At 36.4% G+C, this 24,475-nt stretch overlaps 1 protein-coding gene across 4 annotated transcripts; it reads right to left on the minus strand.

The window, feature by feature from the left end:
- Window positions 1-1,039: 1,039 nt before the first annotated feature.
- On the minus strand, window positions 1,040-23,310 carry LOC136229187 (phosphoglycolate phosphatase 1A, chloroplastic-like). 4 transcript variants are annotated; one of them, XR_010689002.1, is made up of 12 exons: window positions 22,976-23,309; window positions 22,828-22,895; window positions 22,247-22,339; window positions 21,089-21,160; window positions 20,052-20,123; window positions 19,057-19,116; window positions 18,290-18,342; window positions 18,114-18,211; window positions 17,347-17,446; window positions 15,758-15,861; window positions 6,789-6,868; window positions 1,040-1,245 (listed from the first exon to the last, which is right to left on the minus strand). XR_010689002.1 is itself a non-coding variant. In XM_066017787.1 (11 exons), the coding sequence occupies exons 1-11, from the start codon at window positions 23,283-23,285 to the stop codon at window positions 1,139-1,141; spliced, it is 1,137 nt and encodes a 378-aa protein (XP_065873859.1). In that variant the 5' UTR covers window positions 23,286-23,307; the 3' UTR covers window positions 1,040-1,138. The 4 variants fall into 4 exon arrangements, 3 of the variants coding, with proteins under 3 accessions (XP_065873859.1, XP_065873862.1, XP_065873861.1); XM_066017787.1 differs by lacking the exon at window positions 6,789-6,868 and having other exon boundaries at window positions 22,976-23,307; XM_066017789.1 differs by lacking the exons at window positions 1,040-1,245; window positions 6,789-6,868 and adding an exon at window positions 12,652-12,710 and having other exon boundaries at window positions 22,976-23,310.
- Window positions 23,311-24,475: the final 1,165 nt, after the last annotated feature.

Below are 24,475 nucleotides of genomic sequence, written 5' to 3' on the forward strand. Positions count from 1 at the left end.
CTATTATTTGGTTGCATTTGCCACTTGACCTATTCAAAATTGGCGAATTCTCAATCATCTATGCTAGTTGAGCTTTCACAAATTTTAGATAAATCAGAGAGCAAATATTACCAAATAATAGGTTAGAGATGAAAATAAATATTTTGAATAGGTCAGCGGAGAATGTTATCAAATAACAAATTAGGAGACAAAAATAAACATTTTGAATAGATGAAGTCAAATAATGTTTTAAGCCAATAAACTTACAAAAAAAAAAAAACCAAGACATGTATAAAGAAAGAAAACAGTAAATGTTAAAATATACATATTGAGAAAATAATTTTTCCCATTTGCTTAATACTATTAATTATTACAAAATTATATACTTAGGACCCGTTTGGTACGTTGTAATGGGTGTTGTAATGGAATGCCCATTACAATGGAGGCTTATTATCATGTTTGGTTAGTTCTATCATTTTTATCGTAATGGAATCACTTAATTTTTCTTTGCAAATTTATGTAATGAGCATTACAAACAAAATAGACATGAACCCTCGTTACGATTAACCCTTGTATTTTTATTACTAATGGCGAAATAAAAAAAACATGAAAATAGAAAAAATGCGAAAAAGAGAAAAACGTGAAAACCCCAAAAATGAGAAAAAAATGCAAAAAAAAAAAAAAAGAAAACGAGAAAAACATAAAAACGAGAAAAAACACGAAAAATGAACAAAAACGGAAAAGGGCAAAAACGAAAAAAACAACAGGAAAAAAACAAAAAACGAAAAATGAAAAAAAATGGAAAAATGAAAAAAAGAGAGAAAAACGCAAAAAAAAAAAAGAAAAAAAAAAGAAAAATACATTTAACTTATAGAACATACGTATTGCAATGATAATTGCACTTTATCAATTTTATTAAATTTATCAACTAAACATGATAATGGAATTATTATTCCATTCCATTACACATTTGATTACATTACCATTTTTATTACATTACACGTACTAAATGGAACCTTAATTTTTTAAATATATTTTAAATTATGATCAATTTGGTTGATTTGAAAATAGAATTTAGCAATTTATTTTCCTTTTATCTACCAAAAATAGCATCAAATTTCTTGGAATAGAACAATTATACAAAAATGAGAAATCTTTCTCATACATTTGCAGCTTTGAGAGAAAGAAAATCAGAGATTTTGTTTGTATAGTAATCTGGTTGAATAGAGTTCTTGGGGCTCTCAAGCATTGACAATGAAGTCACACCTATATATACATTCACAATAAAATTCCAAGTTAGATTTACAAAAGAAAAAAAAAATCTTATTTTTTTTATAGGTCTCGAGCTTCAAAACCGAACATAAAAGTACTTAAATTCTTTACTTATATTAACTTAAAAGCTATGTTGCACGGAAACGAAAACGTACATCAGGAAACATTATTTCTAAGAAAATGGTAATGGAAACGGAAAAGAAATAGAAACGAACATGAAACGCGAAAATGCTAATGAAGAAGAGTTTCCGTGCAACATAGCTTAAAAATCTTTTAACCTTTGACCGTTTCAGTAACGGTAACCCTCCATTTTAAAGCTAATGAAATGATATTCTAAGAAACTTAATACATCATATGCCCCTAAACTTGTTCAAAAAGTTTGATTGTTACCCTGAACTTTTAAAGTGTCCTAATAGCACCCAACTTGCTGAAAATGTAGCATCTTAATCACTCGGTTGCAAAAAAAGTAATCTGCATCTGAAAAGTGTGTTGTACGCGCCTTGAAAAGGTCAAACAACCAAGATCGGGGTATATATGTTTCTAATATCAGAGAGGACGTGTTTTACAATTGAGCAAGTAAGAACTTCTTTTTTAATATATTTTAATTTATTATGTGAATTAAGTAACAATATTTCAAGGCACGTGCAACACATCTTCCGCATGCAGTTTACTTCTTTACAACCGAGTGATCAATTGACTACATTTTAAGCAATTTGAGATGTTACTGAAACACTTTAAAAATCAAGAGGGCCAATCAAGTTTTTCTCGAACATAAAAGTCCTTGAACTTTGACTTGTCCTTTAGTAGGTAACCCTCCATTTTAAAGTTGGTGCAACTTAATTCATGAAGTTTTTGGTTTTGAGTTTATTTAAGTGTTGTTTAGTTAGGGGAGAAATTACTCTAAAAATAGTAATTTAGAAAACAAAAGACGTAGTTCCAAAGGAAACGTGGTTTTAAACAACTCTAATTCTTGAACTTTTCCATTTTGAGATCGTCAATGGTCATTTACTTTCATAAGGGATTTTTATGTGTAGAAAATAATAATAATAAATAGGGTTAATTTCAAATAAATGACTTGTGGTTTCACGTTTTTGCAGATCGGTTCTTATGGGTCTTTGTTACAAACCGAACCCTATGGTTTGTAAATTTTTTATTGACTTTGCCAAATTTGTCCAATAACGATCTCAAAACGAAAATTTTCAAGAATTAAAGTTGTTTAATATCATATTTACTATGGAACCACAGTTTTTATCTTTTAAAATCATTATTTTTGGAGTTTTTTCTCTCTAAACATTAATTTTCTCTCTCATAAAAAAATATCTAAATAACCTCAAATCTGAAAAGTTGAAGAATTAAAATTATTTAAAATATTATTTAATTATTAAAAAAGTTCATCTTGAGATCGTTAACGGCCAAATTTGACAAAGTCAAATAAAAATTGTGCAAACCACATGGTTCGGTTTGTAACAAAGAAAAAACCACAGGTACCGATTGGTTCGTTAAAAAGACTGTAAAAACCACAGGGCATTTATTTGAAATTAACCCTAAAAAATATTCTTAGACTTTAACTATCAGCTTAAAACTTTTGGCTCAATTGATTCGTTAAAAAGACTTTATAATGGGGGTTAATTGCACCAATGATCACTGAAGTTAGTTTAATAAAAATCATCTGGATAGCAACATGACAGCCTTATTGAAAATTATTAATATTTAGGCTTAATACCCTCCCAGCCCCCTCAAGTTGGCTCAATACTACAACTGACTCCCGTACTTACACTTTTAACAAGTAACCCCCTCAACTTGCTTATTTGGAACAAATAACCCCTCCAATTGCTCAATTGGAATAAATAACTCCTCAAGTTAGCTTATTTAGAACAAATAACCCCTAAACCCAAAAAAACATTCAACATAATATTACATCAGAAATAAAAGATTTCAAATCATCGTTTGCTACATCTAACTAATCTAGTGATACATTAAGTAAAAGGCAAAAAAAAAACTCCTGAAATAACCTATTTGAGTGATATCACTAGAATTTCTGATAATAAGAATCTAAGAAAGAAGAGAAGATTTCTGGTATTTTCATTCATGAAATCACAAATGACGATTACAACCTAGATATAGAAAAAGCAAAACAGCAAGGATGGTGCTGCCTAACACGTGGCAACAGGAACTCTCTCTATAACTAACTTTTTAACAGCTAGGAAAGCAAAACGCAAACAAGGAACCCAAAACGACAATGAACTAAATTTTACTCATAACAATTTCTCCCGCTTAAGAACCTTGACCTCAAGGTTCAAAATTCATTGTTGGAAAGCGTTTCTGGATGTCAAAGGCAAACTCCCATATGGTATCCTCAGGAGCTCTATCAGACCACTGCACCAAAAGCTTTGTAGCTGCCTGATTTCCTCTTTTCACCATTTTCCTTCCCAGTATAGCAATTGGAATCGCTGCTTGAGCTTGACTTCCTGGCAACTGAGTTGAAATTGTAGCCTGGTCTGTTACTTTCTTTTTAAGCTGTGAGACATGGAAAACAGGATGGACAGTTGAGCTAGGGGGTAAGATTAATTTGTAAGCAACCTTGCCAATTCGGTCTTCCACTTGGTAAGGTCCATAATAGATAGGAGAAAGCTTGTAGTTCGAACGTCGCACTACACTCTGTTGCCTGTAAGGTTGGAGCTTCACATACACCCAGTCACCAATTAAAAACTCCCTATCTGTCCTGTGAGCGTCAGAATGTTGTTTCATCCTGTGTTGTGCACGTTGCAGGTGATATTTCATAACCTGGAGTGCCAATTCTCGATCCTTCAGTAATTGATCCACCGATTCAATTTGAGAATCCCCTGGGAAATAAGGGATGTGCAGTGGTGGAGGAAATCCATACACAGCTTCAAAAGGAGTTAATTGCAAAGCAGTATGAAAGTTTGTATTATACCACCACTCTGCCATTGGAAGCCACTTTTCCCATTCCCGAGGCTGCCCATTAGTCATGCATCTCAAATATGTTTCCAAGCACCTATTCACCACCTCAGTCTGTCCATCAGTTTGAGGGTGATAAGCAGAAGATTTCAGCAAAGCTACTCCCTGCAGCTTAAAGACTTCTGTCGAAAAGGAGCTGATAAAGATGGGGTCTCTATCACTGACTATAGAAGCTGGCATACCATGTAATTTAACAATGTTGTTGAAAAAGAGAGAAGCTACGGTTGTGGCAGTGTAAGGATGGTTTAAACTCAGGAAATGAGCATATTTGCTCAGTCTATCAACAACTACCAATATGACCTCCTTACCATTGGATTTTGGCAAGCCCTCAATAAAGTCCATGCTCACTTCAGCCCATATATTCTCTGGTAGTGGCAAAGGTTGCAACAGTCCTGGTGTGCCAGTAGTATCATACTTGCAGACTTGGCAGATAGGGCAGTTTCTTACATAATTGCGAACATCTCTCTCTAACCCCTTCCAATAAAACAGGAGTTGCATTCTCCTTGAGGTAGCCTGTATACCAGAGTGTCCACCTAGCGCTGAGTCATGAAATAATTGCAAAAGTTTCAGCCTGGTAGCTTCATTGTCTCCCACTACCAGTTTTCCTTTTCTCCTTAACAGCCCACCTTGCCATGTATAAGGGCTATTCAACAAGGTATCATCTTGCAACCCCTTGATAATTCCTTGCAAATGAGCATCTCCACCCCAACTGGCTTCAATCTCAGAAAGTAAGCTGCTCTCAGGTGTGGAAATTGTTAATGCTACAAGTTCAGCAACAGGTAACCTCGATAATGCATCCGCAACCGTGTTTTCTTTACCCTTCTTATAGGTAATTTCAAAGTCATAACCAAATAACTTGGCTATGTATTTCTGTTGATGAGATGTAGTGATCCGTTGCTCCAACAGGAATTTCAAGCTTTTATGATCAGTTTTTATGAGAAACTTCCTGTGGCCCACATAATGATCCCATTTCCTAACTGTATATACCACAGCAAGGAGTTCCTTCTCGTAGACAGAGAGGGCTTGATGTCTTTGGGCTAGTGCTTTGCTGATGTATGCAATGGGATGAGATTCCTGCATCAAAACTGCTCCTATCCCTGTGTCACAAGCATCGGTTTCTATGACGAATTGCTTATCGGGAGATGGCAATGCAAGCACTGGGGCAGTAGTGAGTGCTAACTTGAGCTTCTGAAAAGCATCAGTGGCTTTGCTGGTCCATAGAAACCCATCTTTCCTCAGGAGATCAGTAAGAGCCTTGCTGATAGCTCCACATCCCTGAATGAACCTCCTATAGTAGCCTGCCAGACCAAGGAACCCTCTGAGCTGTCTGATATTAGTAGGAACTGGCCAGGTAGCCACTGCATCAATTTTCTTTGGATCAGTAGACACTCCTCCTCGGTGAATGATATGGCCCAAGTACTCCACAGAGTCACTTCCAAAAGTGCATTTGCTTCTCTTAGCTAAGAGTTGGTTCTCCTGTAATTTCTGGAAAACAAGCTCCAAGTGCTGCAAGTGAGAATTCATGTCCTGGCTGTACACAAGAATGTCATCAAAAAAGACAAGTACAAATTTGCGCAAGTAAGGTTTGAAGACCTCATTCATCAAACTCTGGAATGTAGAAGGGGCATTGGTAAGGCCAAATGGCATTACAACAAATTCATAATGCCCTTCATGTGTCCTGGAAGCAGTTTTATGCACATCTGCAGGGGACATTCTAATTTGATAATAACCAGAGGTAAGATCTATCTTACTGAAAATAGTAGCAGCATGTAATTCATCAAGGAGTTCTTCAATTACTGGTATAGGAAACCTATCTTTCACAGTCTTGTTGTTGAGCTCCCTATAGTCAATGCACATCCTCCACGAGTTGTCTTTCTTTTTTACTAGGACCACTGGTGAAGAGTAAGGACTGACACTGTGTTGTATAGTGCCCCCATCCAATAGCTCTTGAACCATTTTTTCGATTATATCCTTCTGCATAGGAGAATGTCTATAGGGTCGAATATTAACTGGCGAGGATCCCTCAATTAAAGGAATGTGGTGGTCGTGTGACCTATGTGGGGGAAGTGAGGTGATTTTGTTAAAGAGGAAATGGTATTGTTCAAGTAGAGGTTGTAGTTCTGCAGGAGGTACATCTGCTTCAGTTACAGAAGGTGGGACTTGTTGAATTTGAGCTAGGAAGATTGGATAGCCATGGTGAATCATTCTGAGCATATTTCCTTCAGTAATGACTTTCACCAAAGTGTTTGATAGTCCCTGTAATTTGTAATGAACCCCTCCTAACTGGAATGACATACTAAGTGAATTGAAATTCCATTTTATATCTCCCAATGTTGCCAGCCATTGTATTCCTAACACCATTTCGCATCCTCCCAAAGATATAACTAAGAAATCTGCTACAAACTTCTGGCCCTGCACCTCCCATTCAAACAGCTCACAAACATAGGTACAAGTAATCTCCTGACCATTAGCTACAATTATCTTAATTGGTTCAACCAATTTCAATACACATCCCAGTCCTTTAGCTATAGTTAAGTCAAGGACATTAAAGGTACTACCTGAATCCACTAGGATGTGGAGTGCCTTTCTCTTATGACTTCCAACTAGCCTCATAGTCTGTGGTGATTGCTCCAGAATGCTGCCCAATGCACAAAGAGATATGGTAGGAATAGTGATGTGATATCAAAAGCACAAGAGCATGGAACAAAGGAGCTTGGAGTTAAGGAGCCTAGTAGAAGCATGAGGGATCCATTGGAGCTGTCAATTGGACCTATGACGAAGAATCGTGCAAAGAAAGACCAACAAATGCTTAATGGACTCATCTTGAGCTTCTTTAAACAAGGAATGAATTCTAGCGAAGTCATTAAAGATGGTGTGTTTTTGTGTTGTATCCAAGCCCAAGCCCATAATAGTGATATGTAAAAAGGTTGATCATATTTTAAGAGAAGTTTTGGACTTGCATGTGTTTGGCATGTGCAAAACCCATTGGGACTCATTAAAATTAATGCTATAACCTTATAGGTTTGATTGGGCTTATTTCTAGCTAATTAAAAGGCCCAAATAATGTTAATTAATGGGCTGAAATTGGGCTCTAAAGGACAAAAACGAATTTAATGTTTTTCCTTGTCTAATTAGGATTTCTTTTACCTTGATGCACTAGGATTCAACTTTCTTTTTAGTTTAGGTTTAGGTTTATTTTGTAGCCTATATAAAGGCTTGTATTCTTCATTATTTTCATCAATCAGAATCAATATTTTTATGAACAAAAGTTCTTCTTTTCCTTTGGGAATTATTTTCAATCCGGGATTGAATTCTTTATTGTGAGCTTGAGAGACCGGGTCATCATTCTTGCAATATTATCTTGATCGTGAACAAGTATTTTGGTAAGGTACTTGTGAATCGCCAAACACTCAGGTTCCAATTTAATTATTCGAAGGTGTAAGGTCAGATCTCCTTTCATTGTCTTTAATTCTTTGGGATTGGTTTGTTATCACCAATTTATGTTTGTTATTTGATTCTATTAATTCCTTAAGATAGATCGGGAAAACTTGTTGATTTGGTTATTATCTCTTTTTCATAACCAATATCACATCAATTGGTATCAGAGCTTTGGCTCTTAAGGAATTTGTTGTTTTTGTTTTGTTTGTCGAAATTAAAAAAAAAAAAAAAAAAATTACCCCAATCTAGAGTCTTTAATTATTGATCGAGTTCCTCATATCTTTGCATCTAGTTATTTAGGTTCTTAGTTGTAGCGAACTGATTATTTTTGGATTCTATTCTTACTAGCCAAACCCATTTATGTGTGTGAATTTCTTCAATTTTTTTTTGCATGCTAAATCATTAGTGCAAGTTTAATTTGTTAATCAATTCCAATCTAGTTTAAAAAAAAAAGGGAAAAAAAAAAGAAAAAAAAAGGAAAAAAAAAGGAAAAAAAAAAGGAAAAAAAAAAAAAAAAAATCGGCTCATTGTTTGTACTAAAGTTACAAGTTTTCTAGAATTTGCATGCTAAACACACATTCTTAAAATTTCTTTCAAACATTTGTCTCTTCTTCGAAAATCGTCTTTTATTCTATTCTTAGTGTGCTAAACTTTGGTTATCGTTACAATATTAGTCTTCTTTGCTTCTAGTTTCTGCTCTACTTTATTTTGTCATTCTTTTGCTTCATTGGCATTTATATTACCCGAGATAATCCTTGTGATCTATCAAGATAATATAAAAGAGTGATTGAACCGGTTGTGAGGTACTTCTTTTACTTTCTTTTTCTTCTTTTCTTGCTTTAGACTAGATTTCACTTTTCTTTCATTCTTTATATATTTTGTCATGTCTAACGAACCTAAAAAGGACAACGTTAACGATGTTGATTCTAAAGAATGGCAACAAGCTATTGTAGGTGAGATGAAGAGGTTAGGGGCTATTGTGGCTGATTTGGTTTCAAACCAAAAGAAATCAAGCCAAAAGAAAGGAGGACGCGGGAGATTGAATTTTGATGATGAACTATCCGAGTCTGAAGAGGAGGAGCAGTTTGGATACCGAAAAAGGGGTAACGATCGAAAAGATAGTAATCTTAATGCTATCAAACTTAAAATGCCTACTTTTCGAGGAGCTAGTGACCCAGAGGCGTATCTTGATTGGGTACGAAAGGTTGAAACAATCTTTGACATACATGAGTATTCCGAGGAGAAGAAGGTGAAACTTGTAGTATCCGAACTAACTGAATATGCGGCTGTTTGGTGGGACCAATTAAAGCGCACAAGAAAAAGAGATGGTGATGAACCCATAAGAACATGGGGTGAATTGAAGAAGGTCATGAAAAAGAGATTTGTGCCGGCTCACTATTATAAGGAGTTGTTGAAAGAACTCCAATCCATGTCTCAAGGTAACCAATCTGTTGAAGATTATCACAAACAATTGGAGATGGCACTAATCCGAGCTGATATACAAGAAGATGAGGAAGCTACCATGGTTAGATTTCTCATGGGAATGAAGAGGGAGATTCGCAACCCTCTTGAGCTACAAACTTATTTCCACATGGACGAGATGCTCCATAAAGCGATAAAAATTGAGAGACAACTTCAAGAGGTTGAGAAAGGGAGATCAAAGTTCAAAGGCACTACTTCCACTCCATGGAAGTCAGATCCAAGAGGTAATTTCAAAACTAAATCTGAATTTAGCTCTAAAAGTGACCAAACGCCTCAGGTTGATTCAAAAGCATTTGGGAAGTTGCAAATTGGTGGAACTACTCCAAAATACAAAACTACTGAAAAACCCACAAGAACTCGTGAAATTGTGTGTTTTAAGTGCCAAGGGAGAGGGCACTATGCAAGAGAGTGTTCGAATCAAAAGGCGATGGTTATGAAGCATGGTGAGTTAATATCCGAAAGTGAGTCCGAACATGAATCAGATGATATGCCCACCTTAGAAGATTGTAGTGATATAGAAGAGGTGGATAGTAAAGGAGGACATGGAGTTAACTTAGTCACTCGTAGAACATTGAAGATGGGAGTGAGTGGTGACATTGAGCAACGAGAGCACATCTTTCATGCTCATTGCAACATACTTGGAAAAACATGCTTACTAATTATTGATGGAGGAAGTTGTTGCAACGTGGTAAGCAATGTGTTAGCAAGCCGATTAGGGATATCAACAATTCCACATCCCAATCCTTATCGGTTACAATGGTTGAATGATAGTAACGAACTCAAAGTTACTAAACAGGTGCTTCTGAACTTTTCTATTGGTTCTTTTTCTGATGAGGTATTATGTGATGTAGTACCTATGCAAGCATGTCATGTGTTATTGGGGAGGCCTTGGCAATTCGATCGATCAGCACTACATCATGGTCGAACAAATAAATTTACTATTGCTAAGGATGGGAAGAAGTATATTTTGCCACCTTTATCACCTGCTGAAGTGTTTGAAGATCAGCTCTACATGCAAAGAATGTTACAAGAACAATCTGTGAGAAGGGAAAAGGTTAAGGCGAGAGAAAATAAGAGTGATAAAATCAGTGAGGGTGTGAAGAGAGAAGAGGTGAGTGAAAAGGCATTAGTGAGGTCGAGAAATGAGGGTGAGAGGAGAGAAAAAGAGAGGAGCATTAACAAAAGCCAAAATCTATCTTTATATGCTAAATTGAGGGATGTAAAGCAAGCTGATTTTGAAAACAAAAATTTATTATTATTTTATTGTAAGAGTTTTTGTTTATCTTCTGTAAGTCAGTCTAACCTTCCTTCTAGTATTTCCCCTCTTTTGCAGGAATTCAAGGATTTATTCCCCGAAGAGATGCCTAATAAGTTACCCCCGATTCGAGGAATTGAGCATCAAATTGACTTTGTTCCCGGAGCACAAATTCCAAATCGACCAGCCTATAGAAGTAACCCTGAGGAGACAAAAGAACTACAAAGGCAAGTCGAGGAACTAATGGCAAAAGGGTTGATTCGTGAATCTATGAGTCCGTGTGCTGTACCAGTCATCCTAGTACCAAAGAAAGATGGAACTTGGCGGATGTGCATCGATTGTAGAGCCGTCAATAAAATCACGGTAAAGTATCGTCATCCTATCCCTAGGTTAGATGATATGTTGGATGAATTAAATGGGGCTGTTATTTTCACTAAAATAGATCTTAAGAGTGGGTACCATCAGATTCGCATGTCATTAGGAGATGAATGGAAAACGGCTTTTAAGACTAAGCATGGTTTATATGAGTGGTTAGTTATGCCTTTCGGTTTAACAAATGCACCTAGTACTTTCATGAGATTAATGAATCATGTTTTGAGAGAGTTTATAGGTAAATTTGTTGTTGTTTATTTTGATGACATTCTTATCTATTCTAAATCTGAGGCAGAACACATAGAACATGTTAAGGTTGTATTAGATGTTTTGAGAGAACAGAAATTATACGCTAACCTTTCTAAGTGCTCATTTTGCATGGAGAAAGTTGTGTTTTTGGGTTTTATTGTTTCAGCACAAGGAGTTTCTGTTGATATTGAAAAGGTGAAAGCCATTCAAGAGTGGCCAACGCCAAATTCAGTTACCGAGGTGAGGAGCTTTCATGGCTTGGCGAGTTTCTATAGGAGGTTTGTGAAGAACTTCAGTACCATTGCCGCACCACTAACCGAGGTAATAAAAAAGAATGTTGGCTTTAAGTGGGGCAAAGCACAAGAGGATGCTTTTGAGATGCTTAAGGCAAGACTAACTTCTGCCCCCGTTTTAGCACTTCCAAACTTTGATAAATCGTTTGAAATTGAGTGTGATGCGTCGGGAGTAGGGATTGGTGCTGTTTTAATGCAAGAGGGTCGACCTATAGCCTTCTTTAGTGAAAAACTTAGTGGTGCAACCTTAAACTATCCCACTTATGATAAAGAACTCTATGCATTAGTTAGGGCTTTGCAAATGTGGCAACATTATTTATGGCCTAAAGAGTTTGTGATCCACACCGATCATGAATCCTTGAAACATCTTAAGGGTCAACAAAAATTGAACCGAAGACATGCCAAGTGGGTGGAATTTATAGAGACGTTTCCTTATGTGATTAAGTATAAGCAAGGGAAGGAAAACGTAGTTGCTGATGCATTAAGTAGGAGAGTTAGCTTATTGAATGTGATGCATGCTAAGTGTTTAGGATTTGAGTATATCAAAGAATTATATGTTGATGATCTAGACTTTGCATCTATTTATAAAGCTTGTGAACTTACTGCTTTTGGAAAATTTTATAGACATGAGGGCTACTTATTTAGAGATAATCGATTATGCATGCCTAAATGTTCACATAGAGAATTTCTTGTGAGGGAAGCCCACGGTGGAGGCTTGATGGGGCATTTTGGGGTTGCTAAGACTTTGGACATGATTTCTGAACATTTCTTTTGGCCTCATATGAAACGTGATGTGGAAAGAATATGTGCTAGTTGTATTAATTGTAAGAAAGCTAAGTCTAGAGTTATGCCTCATGGTTTATACACTCCATTACCTGTGCCGAATGAACCTTGGACTGCTATATCCATGGATTTTGTGATGGCTTTACCTAGGTCTAAGAGAGGTAATGATTCCATATTTGTGGTTGTAGATCGCTTTTCTAAGATGGCACATTTCATACCATGCCATAAAACTGATGATGCTATTAATATTGCTAACTTGTTCTTTAGAGAGGTTGTTCGTCTGCATGGGATGCCAAAGAGTATAGTTAGTGATAGAGATCCTAAGTTTTTAAGCTATTTTTGGAAGACTTTGTGGAATAAATTGGGGACTAAACTGTTGTTTTCTACTTCTTGTCACCCTCAAACTGATGGTCAAACCGAAGTAGTAAATAGAACTTTAGGACAACTTCTTAGGGCAGTTATTCAAAAGAATCTTAAGTCATGGGAAGAATGCCTACCATTTATTGAGTTCGCTTATAATAGGGCTATACATTCATCTACTAACTTCTCACCATTTGAAATTGTTTATGGTTTTAATCCTTTGACACCATTAGACTTGATCCCTTTGCCTGTTGATGAAAGGAAAAGTTTAGATGGAAAGAAAAAGGCAGAAATGGTGCTTAAGTTACATGAACAAGTGAAACAACAACTGGAGAAGAAGAATGAGCATTATGCAAAGCAAGCTAACAAGGGTCGACAATGTGTTCTATTTGAACCCGGTGATTGGGTGTGGTTGCATATGCGCAAGGAAAGGTTCCCCGCTCAGAGAAAATCAAAGCTACATCCTAGAGGCGATGGTCCATTTCAAGTAGTCGCACGAATTGGGGATAATGCCTACAAGCTCGACTTGCCAGGTGAGTATAGTGTGCATGCAACTTTTAATGTGGCTGATTTATCTTTGTTTGATGTAGGAGATGAAGATTTGAGGACAAATCCTTTTCAAGAGAGAGGGAATGATGTGATATCAAAAGCACAAGAGCATGGAACAAAGGAGCTTGGAGTTAAGGAGCCTAGTAGAAGCATGAGGGATCCATTGGAGCTGTCAATTGGACCTATGACGAAGAATCGTGCAAAGAAAGACCAACAAATGCTTAATGGACTCATCTTGAGCTTCTTTAAACAAGGAATGAATTCTAGCGAAGTCATTAAAGATGGTGTGTTTTTGTGTTGTATCCAAGCCCAAGCCCATAATAGTGATATGTAAAAAGGTTGATCATATTTTAAGAGAAGTTTTGGACTTGCATGTGTTTGGCATGTGCAAAACCCATTGGGACTCATTAAAATTAATGCTATAACCTTATAGGTTTGATTGGGCTTATTTCTAGCTAATTAAAAGGCCCAAATAATGTTAATTAATGGGCTGAAATTGGGCTCTAAAGGACAAAAACGAATTTAATGTTTTTCCTTGTCTAATTAGGATTTCTTTTACCTTGATGCACTAGGATTCAACTTTCTTTTTAGTTTAGGTTTAGGTTTATTTTGTAGCCTATATAAAGGCTTGTATTCTTCATTATTTTCATCAATCAGAAATCAATATTTTTATGAACAAAAGTTCTTCTTTTCCTTTGGGAATTATTTTCAATCCGGGATTGAATTCTTTATTGTGAGCTTGAGAGACCGGGTCATCATTCTTGCAATATTATCTTGATCGTGAACAAGTATTTTGGTAAGGTACTTGTGAATCGCCAAACACTCAGGTTCCAATTTAATTATTCGAAGGTGTAAGGTCAGATCTCCTTTCATTGTCTTTAATTCTTTGGGATTGGTTTGTTATCACCAATTTATGTTTGTTATTTGATTCTATTAATTCCTTAAGATAGATCGGGAAAACTTGTTGATTTGGTTATTATCTCTTTTTCATAACCAATATCACATCAGTGGACTGCTCTGCTTCAATATCTTGGATCTCTTCCCCCTCCTCTCCTTCAGGACATTCCTGCACCATGATCATGTGCAGGTACTTCTTCTTGCATTGATGTCCTGGGGTGAATCTCTCATCACACCAAAAACAAAGGTTTTTGGCTCTTTTCTCTGCCAATTCTGCTTCTGTCAATCTTCTGGTCTTAGGTTGAACATTTGGTTTATTATTTGGGAATAAGGGAGCCTTGGTAACTGGTTGGGTAGGATTTGTAAGTAATTTTGGGACATTTGGTGTGGGAAGCAATGGTGGTTTATAGGTATTGGATGTGGATGCTGGCTGTGAGTAAGGGGTCAGGGCCTTGCTGGTGCTCATAGCTCTGCCTGGTCTAGTGGCATTGAGTGAAGCATCCTGCAATCGAGCTAATGCATAGGCTTGCTGTAACGATTTGATGCTAAACATTTGTAAGGGATAACTCAGTTCATCCTTGAGTCCACTAAGGAAGCAGCTCAACACATTCTCCTCAGAGAGGGTGACTTTATGTGCACAAATATCAAAAGCTTCAATGTATTCTATTAAGCTTCCTGTTTGTATGAGTCGTTTAAGATCAGCCATGGGATCTTCATACACTCTTTCCCCAAATCTTCCCCTAATGGCTATTAGGTACTCCTCCCAAGGTGGATCACCAGCGCTTCCTCTATGCTTAAGGTAAGATTGATGCCATTCCAGTGCTTTACCCAATAGATGCAGAGATGCGAGTTTTACCTTGGAGTTGGGAGGGGTCGCATCAATTTGAAAGAATCGCTCACAGCGAAAAAGCCATCCATCCAGTTCAGTTCCTTCAAATCTGGGAAACTCTACCTTGGTGAATCGAGTCGATAACTGATAAGAAGGTTGCTCCAAATCATTTGTGTTGAGATTGACAGAAGAATGAGGATTATTTGGTGACTGATTGATGTGCAAAGCAGCGATGAGAGCCTTGAGTTCTGTCATGGAGTTCTGCTGTTTGTCCACAAATTCAGTGATGAACTGCTCCTGTTTCTTGTTATTCTCGTTGATCATTCCCTTCATCATCGATTTCAGGTTGTCCTCCATTCTCTTCAGTTCCTGTGCTCTAGTTTCAGTCATCGTAGAGTTTGGATTTGACGGGAATCGGAGTTACAACGGAAGACGGCGATCCGATGAGAATCGAATGCTCTGATACCAAATGATATCACTAGAATTTCTGATAATAAGAATCTAAGAGAGAAGAGAAGATTTCTGGTATTTTCATTCATGAAATCACAAATGACGATTACAACCTAGATATAGAAAAAGCAAAACAGCAAGGATGGTGCTGCCTAACACGTGGCAACAGGAACTCTCTCTCTATAACTAACTTTTTAACAGCTAGGAAAGCAAAACGCAAACAAGAAACCCAAAACGACAATGAACTAAATTTTACTCATAACATTGAGGGGTTATTTGTTCGAAATAAGCAAGTTGGGGGGGTTACTCGTTAAAGGTGTAAGTACGGGCTCAGTTGCAGTATTAGGCCAACTTGAGGGGGCTGGAAGGGTATTAAGCCTAATGTTTACGTATGACATGACAATCAATAATAGTAAAAAAATAAAAAGTTCAGTAACATTATTGAACAAAATAAAATTTATGACCTTTTTAAAGAAAACCTCAAACTTTAATGAACATTGATGCAATTAACCCATTATTTTAGTCACTAATCTAGTTTAAGAAGTAGGGAGTGAGTGAGTGAGTAATTACCTGAAAGAACAAGAAGAGTTTTACATCCACCATTTTGTCCAAACAAAATATCAGTATCTAATCTATCTCCAACCATACAAATCTGTGACTTGAGAATTCCAAATCTGTAATCAATCAAAAACATCAAAATGTTAAAGAGATGCTTAATATATTTGTTGCCTTTTACTTGGTTTTTCTTGGCTTATTATGGCGTGTCGTGATTTATATGACAGAGATTGAGAGGTGCGGCTCGTTCATATCCTACGGGAAGGGAACAGGGCAGCTGATTGGATGACAAACTACGCAGGGAGTTTGAGTTACCTCCTGCAGGCATTCAGGACATTCTTTTTTCTGATTTTTATGGGTCTGGGAATCCCAGAATGACCCGTCTTTAAGGGTCGGTCTGTTTTTTGTGTTTCCTCGGGGTTAGTCCCTCCATTGTAACCCAAAAAAAAAAACACTTCAACTGGCACTGAATTTTCAAAAATTTCAAATGATCCTCTATTCTTGTTCAATTGCAATCAATAACCCCCTATTCTTGTCCAATGACATTTAATAATCCCGTATTTATGTCCAATTGCATTCAATAACGCTCTATTCTTGTCCAATTGCATTTAATAACCCCAAAACTTCAACTCTCTCGTGAACTTTCAAAAGTTTCTAATTATTTATCTATTTGATATTTTTTTTACACGTAGCAAGGACTTTGACACGTGATGAAGCGTGTCTCCTAATTTATACATCCAACAAATTCTATTGAGAAATGGAGGGCAATTGAATGCAATTAGACGAGAATAGACGGTCATTTGAACTTCTAAAAGTTAAGAGGGGCATTGAAGTTCTGGGCCAAGTAGAGACGGCAAAAATGTATTAGAGCATCTCCAACAGACTCTTAGTTTGGCTCTTAAGATAAATTGAGGAGGGAGAGTTAAAAATCAACTCCAACAGCCTCTTAGTGGCTCCTCAAATCACTAAAAGCCTCTCCATACTCTCTATTAATAGAGAGCCTCTCTCCACCTCTTAGTGTCTCCTTAATTCATTTTTTATTAACAATTTATTATTGAGGAGTCTCTCTCCTCTCACTATTGGTAAATATAACAATAATTAATAATTTTAATAATAAATAATGAGCTAATATGAGGAGTATTGTTGGAGATGATATATTTTAGTCACTCTTAAATCACTAGGAGTCAATTATTTATATTATTTCCAGAGAGTCCACTAAGAGTCTCTTGGAGATGCTTAGCATCCGGAACTTGTCCTTGAACTTGCTTACACTAATCTATTAGCTCCTTAAATTTGCTTTGCTTGATATACATTTCAATTTGTTCAACTCTCTAAAAAAATCAAAATTTTAAAAAACAAGATCTAGTTCGTCATTCTAATTCTCTAACAAATTAACTTTTTTTTTTTTAAGATTTTTAGGGTAATTTTATAGACGTAGAGAGTTAATCATGTGACTTTAAGCAGGTTCAGGGTAACGAGACATTGTGTAAGTTGAGGAAACTAATTAGATTTTTAGATTAAGTTCACAAGGCTAGTGATTAAGTTTAGGGGCTCATGATGTATTAAGCCTATAAAAAAAATGTTAAGAGTTTTGATAATCATACTCATTTGCTAAGTAATCCATCATAAAAGTTGAGGGCTTGCCGACGACCAAAGGTTCACGTTGGGTTGATCCGGCAATGGCACCAACCATTGAACCACCACCTGAAATTCACCAAAACATGAACACCTTTCAAATACATTGAAAAAGAAGCAATGTATCACGGGTTAAATACATTATTGATCACTGAACTTTCATAATTGTCTCAAAATGACCACTCAACCTCATTTTATTTCAATAAAATCGTTGAACTTTGAATTTTATTTCATTAAAAGTCACTTTGACGACTTCAAAAGCAAAATGGTGCCGAAAATATGACTGTCACTGCCACATCAGCAGTAGTCAACTTTCATTGTTGATGGAAAGAACACATGACTGCCACCTAGATGACATGTGACTGCCACCTAACTGGCTGAAATGACACGTGTCAGCTAACATGTAAACCAACAGCAGGGAAAACAACAAATGGTAACAACAAACAACAACAGCTAACATGTAAACCAAACAGACCCTAAGGGTCATTTTGACCCCTGAAGTTGACCGGCAGGGTTAATTTAGCCCAAATCGAAGTTTAGTTATCGACTCAGCCCTCAAGTTGACAAATTAGCACAAATGCAATAAGTTTTAATACCTAAATATTTGTCAAATTTGGACTAATTTGTTAGCTACCTTTTACCAACTTCGAAACTAAATTGATGCTTAAACTTCGATTTTGACGGTCATTTTGACACTTAATTCAAAAACAAAGTGTAGGGATAGATGAGAACAAACCTGCCCATTCTTGAGCATCTGTGAGATGTGTGACAGCATCACGATTTGTAGCAATGAAGAGACACCCTGGATTTTCCCTTACACAAAGTGTTCCATATCTTCCACAGGCACAGAATTGCATAAATCAAAATCCAACCACAAAGAAGAAAAAACCCCCCTAAAATCAGTGAACTTACTGAACTTTGTAGTAATTGAAATAACGATCAAATCCAACCACGACTGCCCCTACCTGTATATCAATTGAGAAAACCTTTGGTTAAGATTAAGAAACTGCTGCTGCCTATGAAGCACCAACTCGGGTGCGGACACGGATGCGGACACGGCAAACCGCATTTTTAGAAAATATGAGACACGGGTGCGGCGGGACACGGCAAATTCTATATAATTAATTATATATATATATATGAGATATAAAATATATAAAAAACTTGCTAAATCATAAAACAAATCGAAGAAGCAAGAGAAAGAAGCCCTAAGCGTTTATAATCGCGATACACAAGTGAGAATTAGATGTAGTTTAGGTTTTTTTTGTCAAATTTTGTAATTGAACCATAGGTTTTAAAAGATTTAAAAAAAACCCTAAACTTTTACATATTTTCACTATTAGCCGAGTCCCCGCCGTGTCCCGCCGAGTCCCATCCGTGTCCCATGTCACTGCCGTGTCCCACCGAGTCCGGCGAGTCCGACACGGCCACGGCAACCCCGGGGAAGAGTATGTGCTTCATAGGCTGCTGCTGATAGCTATTTTGGAAAGAAAATCAACTAACATCTACCGGCTAGTAACAACAGGAAACAACAAACAACAACTGGCGAACCAAACAAGTCTTAAATGTTGGTCCCTTCAACAGTTACTAAGTTGCAGAGAAAATTGAAGAAACTGATAAGAAAGTGTTTTTCAAGATGAAAATGCTGCAATGTAAGGCAAGGAAGAAAAGAAGTTTACATCTTTATCATGCTCCATTAGAAAACCAGGCTTCAGCTCTATCTTTTTCTCACCATCTCCCTGCATAAAAATGTAACAAACAGCACAAAGGGATGAGTTGTGCATCCTATGCACACTCCCATGAAGTGAATTTCATTTAACCTGTGTATGGAGTTTTAATTTTTTTAGCGTAAAATCACCCAAAAAATTCAATTAAGCATCTATATACATTGAAACACCCCTGTCAGTGAGTCATAGTTGTTAAAGGCGAGCCTAAGGCTCTAGACGCACAAGGCACAAGGCCGGGCGCCTTAGGGTGGCAGGCACTGTTATGTAGGAGACTGCCAAGAGGTGCCTAGTTGTGGTTATAAGATGTGTACCTATTCGTCACATGGGTTTCTTTCAGGGTTTTGTGAGAGTTTATAATAAAATCTAAGGACAAGGGTTAATTTTAACCTTAACGTTTTAAGAAAGTGCAGATTTAGCCTTAATGTACGAAATGGTACAAATTTAACCCCAACCTTTCCAAGCAATAACAATTTTAGCCCTAACATACCGAAATTTTGAAAATACTGGTTTGACTGTTATTGAACCATCAAATTGTACCTTCGAAACAAGTTTGTCGATAAACTGAAACAGTTTCGTACATTTTGGATTGGTTATTTGTAACTATATTAGTAAGAGGGTAAATATTTTAGACAGTTTGACCAAAAATGCTAACTAAGTCCCTTGCATATAAGTTAATCATAAACGTTAGGGTTATATTTGTATAATTCCGTACTTTAGGGTCAAAACCTGCACTTTCTCTAAAACGTTAGGGTTGAATTTGACCCTTATCCCTATTTGAATTTGGTTCAAATAGTTCAATGACACGGTATCAGAGTTTTTTAGACTAAATAGTTGAGAGTTCGAATCCCGACAACTCCTATTTATTAAAAGAATATCAACACTTTGTGAGCAACTCATTTATAAATCGAGCTGAACATAATCAATTGCAAAATGGAAGTGATACATACTGGGCCACCAAGGTATTGGAAACCAGCAAGCTCAAGCTCCTTCAAAATGCCCTCTTCACCAATCACATAAACCTAAAATCATCAACAATTAGCACTCTTTTTTCATCAGCTGCTTCATACGGAAACGGAAACTGAAACTGAAATTCGGGAACATTAATTCTAAATATAGCCTTCAAACGAAAATAAAAACGGAAACTAAAACGAATACGGACATGAAATGTAGAAACACTAAAAGGCGGCCCGGTCGCACTACGCGTCCCCGCTGAGCGAGGGTCCGGGGAGGGGTCCCACCACAAGGGTGTACTGGGGGCAAGCCTTCCCCTGCCAATGTATTTGGCAAGAGGCCGCTCCTAAGACTCGAACCCGTGACCTCTTGGTCAAACGACAACAACGTTTACCGTTGCGCCAAGGCTCTACTAAAGAAAAATGTTCGTGCAACATAGAGCTGATTCTACCATGTAATTACAAACGCTGTTATTAGAATCTTACGATTCGGTTCAATTCGGCTCTATTTTGAGCCGGATCTATAAGGCGGATCTAAATTATAACAGAATCTTACGATTCGCAAGTTGAATCATATGATTCAATTCGATTCAGCTCTATTTCAAGCCGGATCTAGTCCGATTGTTATTTATCAAGTTATCAATTCAAACTAGTTTAATTCCATCGTTATCAAGTTGACAACAAGGCAATTAAATAGAACCGGAAACTCAAACTCTCCCTATCCACTAAGTTATTAAACAAAGAGTCCGATTTGTGAATTAGTTTTATTAAGATTGCATTTGTATTAAATTTGAATTTTAAATACTTGTTTGATATGATTTTTTTTTAACATTAAAATTGCATTTCCAGACTGATATTTGATAATACTGTATTTTGAGTTCAACATACTAAATATTTTATTTATAACATTATGAATTTTAACGGGATTTTACAATTCAATTTGATTCACGAGTCACAAAATGAGAATTTTGATTCATGAGTCGAATCTCGATTTGACAACTATGATTACAAATGCTAGGGGCAGATTACGTTACCTTCTTCTCTTTTGGGAAATTAATAGACTTCAAGTATGCAGCTGCTGCAAAAGAGGATGCAAAAATTTCCTCCTAAAAACAGTTCCAATACATCATAAGAGTAAAAAGACACCGGAAATATCCATTTTCAACGCTGGCCGAAACGACACATGGCTGCCACCTAGCTAACACATATCGTCTGGGTTAGCTAGGTGGCAGCTACGTTTCATTTCGGTGGTAGTCATGTGTCGTGAAAGTTGACTACTGATGAAGTGACAGCCACAACACTTTTTTGGTGTCTTTTTGCTCTAAAAGTCGCCGACAAAATTCAAAGTTTATTGAGACAAATTAAGATTGAGTAACCATTTTGAAACAACCTCAATGACCAATGGTGTATTTAACTCGCCATTAAAGCTCACAAACTTAAGCTCATAAAAGATGGTTAAATGCATTGTTGAGTATTGAACTTTCGTGGTTTTCTCAAAATAGTCACTCAACTTCAATTTGTCGCAATAAAATCATTCAACTTTGAATTTTATCTTAATAAAGTCACTCCGATGATTTCAACTTCCACCGCTAACTGAAACAACATGTGGCCAACACCTAACTGACCAAAATGACACGTGGCTGCGAACTAGCTGAATGTGTCATTTAGGTGGTAGCCATGTATCGTTTCAGTCATTAGTGAAAGTTGACTCCTACTGGCAATAGTGAGCTCGGCTGTTCCCACCGCCTAACTAGCTACAACGGGGATAAGGGACGGATGCTACTAAAGAACATGAACTATTAGCCGATTCAACTGCTTTCTTCCTTCAGCTTTTACTTATCGAAATCACTATTTCACTTTCTGAAACTTATCGATAGAAGAAAAACCTTGCCTTCGAGAACTTCCTTGCCTTGAAGATGTCCATCAATGTCATTTTCTTACTAATGAAACGGAATGCAATTGAGCCCTACCGTGATGTGGCAACCACGACACTTTTCAATTGTCTTTTTGCTCTAAAAATCTCGGGAGTGATTTTATTAAAACAAAATTCAAAATTGTATGCTTTTATTGATACGAATTGAATTGAAGTTGATTGACTATTTTAAAATAAATTCACTTACCAACCGTGCATTTAACCCGCTATTAAAGCTCACAAACTTAAGCTCATAAAAGAGGCATTCAGAAGAACCAACCTCATTGACATTCAAACCAAGTGTCTCAAACTTCTTCCCATATTGTTTCCTAGATTTCGTCGAGTTATTAGTGACAAAAACCAACCTTTTTCCCTACACAATATGTTAGGTTTCTGAAAATTAGGGATTTCATAAAACAAAGGCATGACACTCATTTTAACCCCTAAACTAAAACTTTAAAGTTAATTAGAACCTTAAACTATCAACATCATCTATTAAGTCCCTCAATTAAGCAAAAATCATCAATTGAGTCTTTATACTATACTATAAAATCAGAAACTATGACTATTTGATAAAATGGATTTGGGGAAGAGAATATGAAACTAACTGTTCAACAGTATGATTTTCGTTGAGGACTCAATTGGTAATTTTTGCTTAGGATGGAGACTAATTGATGATTTTTACTTAGTTAAGGGACATGATTGATGATTTTAAAAGTTTAAGGTCCTAATTGACTTTCAAGCTTTAGTTTGGGGGATAGAAATGGATATTATGCCTAAAACAAATTAGGAAACTACAAATTCATGTTTCAGAATTAGGGATTTCACAAAACAAATTCATGTTTCAGAGACAAAACAAACCCTAGAACGAAGCATATCAAGAGTTGCAGGAACTCCCTCAATCAATTTATCCCCTTTCCAAATAACTCCTACAAAAACACCATCAATAACCCATTAAACATTAAACAATAGAAAGATTGAAAAATTAGGATAAAAAATGAAACCTTACCATCACAATCGAAGATAAAAGTCTCAACAGAATCAATAAGTTCATCGGCATTCTTCAAAGGTTGAGCTGCTGCTGATGCTCTGGTCTCCATTCTAAAACCAGCACTACTTTTTCTGCTGTTTAGCTTAAAACCCTGATTCCATTTGATGTTTGAAATTGAAAAAGAAGCAAAAGAGAGCCGTTTAAGACCTAAAGGGATTGTTGGGGAAATAATAGGTAGTGTAAGAGAGGAAGAAGAAGAAGAAGAGACTACAGCTGTTCTGATTTGCATAATTGTGAATTTTCTCCAATTTTTTATTTTTATTATCATTTTCTGCAATTTATATGTGGTTTTTGAGGTGGTGGTTAAGCTGAGATATGTCTGTTTGTGTGGATAAAAAGATCCTTATCATCCAATTTTCATGGAATTAAAATGGGTTTTTCTCTCAACTTCAATTTTGCTTGCAAGTTTGAATCTTTTCACTAGGGTTAAATGCAAATTTAGACTTTCGTTTCAAAAGGGTCACCCAACTTTAATTTTTTTTAATAAAATCACTATCTTTGAGTTTAATCTCAAGTATGTCACCTCGACAATTTCAGTGATTAAAATAATCGAAATGATAATATGACATTCATATATGCGTCACCTGGCAGCCATGTTTCAGTTATTTTTATATAAAAAAACAAAATTTAGTTTTTTCATAAAAATAACCGACATAAATAACCGATATGTGGCTGTCACGTGTCATTTCAGTTAGAAATATAAAACTCATGCTCACGTATCAGTCATGACATTATTCCGATGCATTTTAACCACTAAAATTGTATGAGTGATCTAATTGAAACAAAACTCAAAGTTGAGTGATTTTATTGAAACAAATTGAAATTGAGTAGCCATTTCGAGACAATCATGTAAGTTCAGCAACCAACGGTGCCCCTTTTCACTATGGGTAGATTTGTAATTGAGCTGAAATTTGGCTTGCACATGCTCGATTCTTTGGAAAATTAACAATATCGAACTCAAAATGTTGTTCGTAAGCTGCTCAAGAGCATCTCTTTAATTTGGTTCATGAACTTCGCTTACAAAACAACTTTTTTTGAATGAACTTTGGGACGCAAAGGCGGACCGGGCATCCCAACTAGGTTGGCACCCCCGGCTAAGCCGACAATCCGAATATTATTAAATAAAATAAAATGAATAGAGAGTACACGAGGAAAACAAAAGGAGAAAAGTAAAGAAAAGAATTAAAGAATTACAAAAAACGAACATGAGCTACGTTGCAGAGATCTTCAAACAAGAATGCCTGACAGAAGTGCGGGGCAGAGCTCCACCAACAATTATCGGTTGCCGCTTGCCCATAACTAGCTAGCCGATCAGCCGCCTGATTACCCTCACGATAATTAATTATGTTTGTTTGAAATTTCTTTAACATAAAACTGCATATTTTTAAAACTTCTAAAACTAAAATTTACGCAAAGCTACGTTGTTTTACATTTCCACTTTATAAAAAAATGTTATTA

The sequence above is a fragment of the Euphorbia lathyris genome, chromosome 5, assembly GCF_963576675.1.
Source record: "Euphorbia lathyris chromosome 5, ddEupLath1.1, whole genome shotgun sequence".
NCBI classification, from domain to species: Eukaryota; Viridiplantae; Streptophyta; class Magnoliopsida; order Malpighiales; family Euphorbiaceae; genus Euphorbia; species Euphorbia lathyris.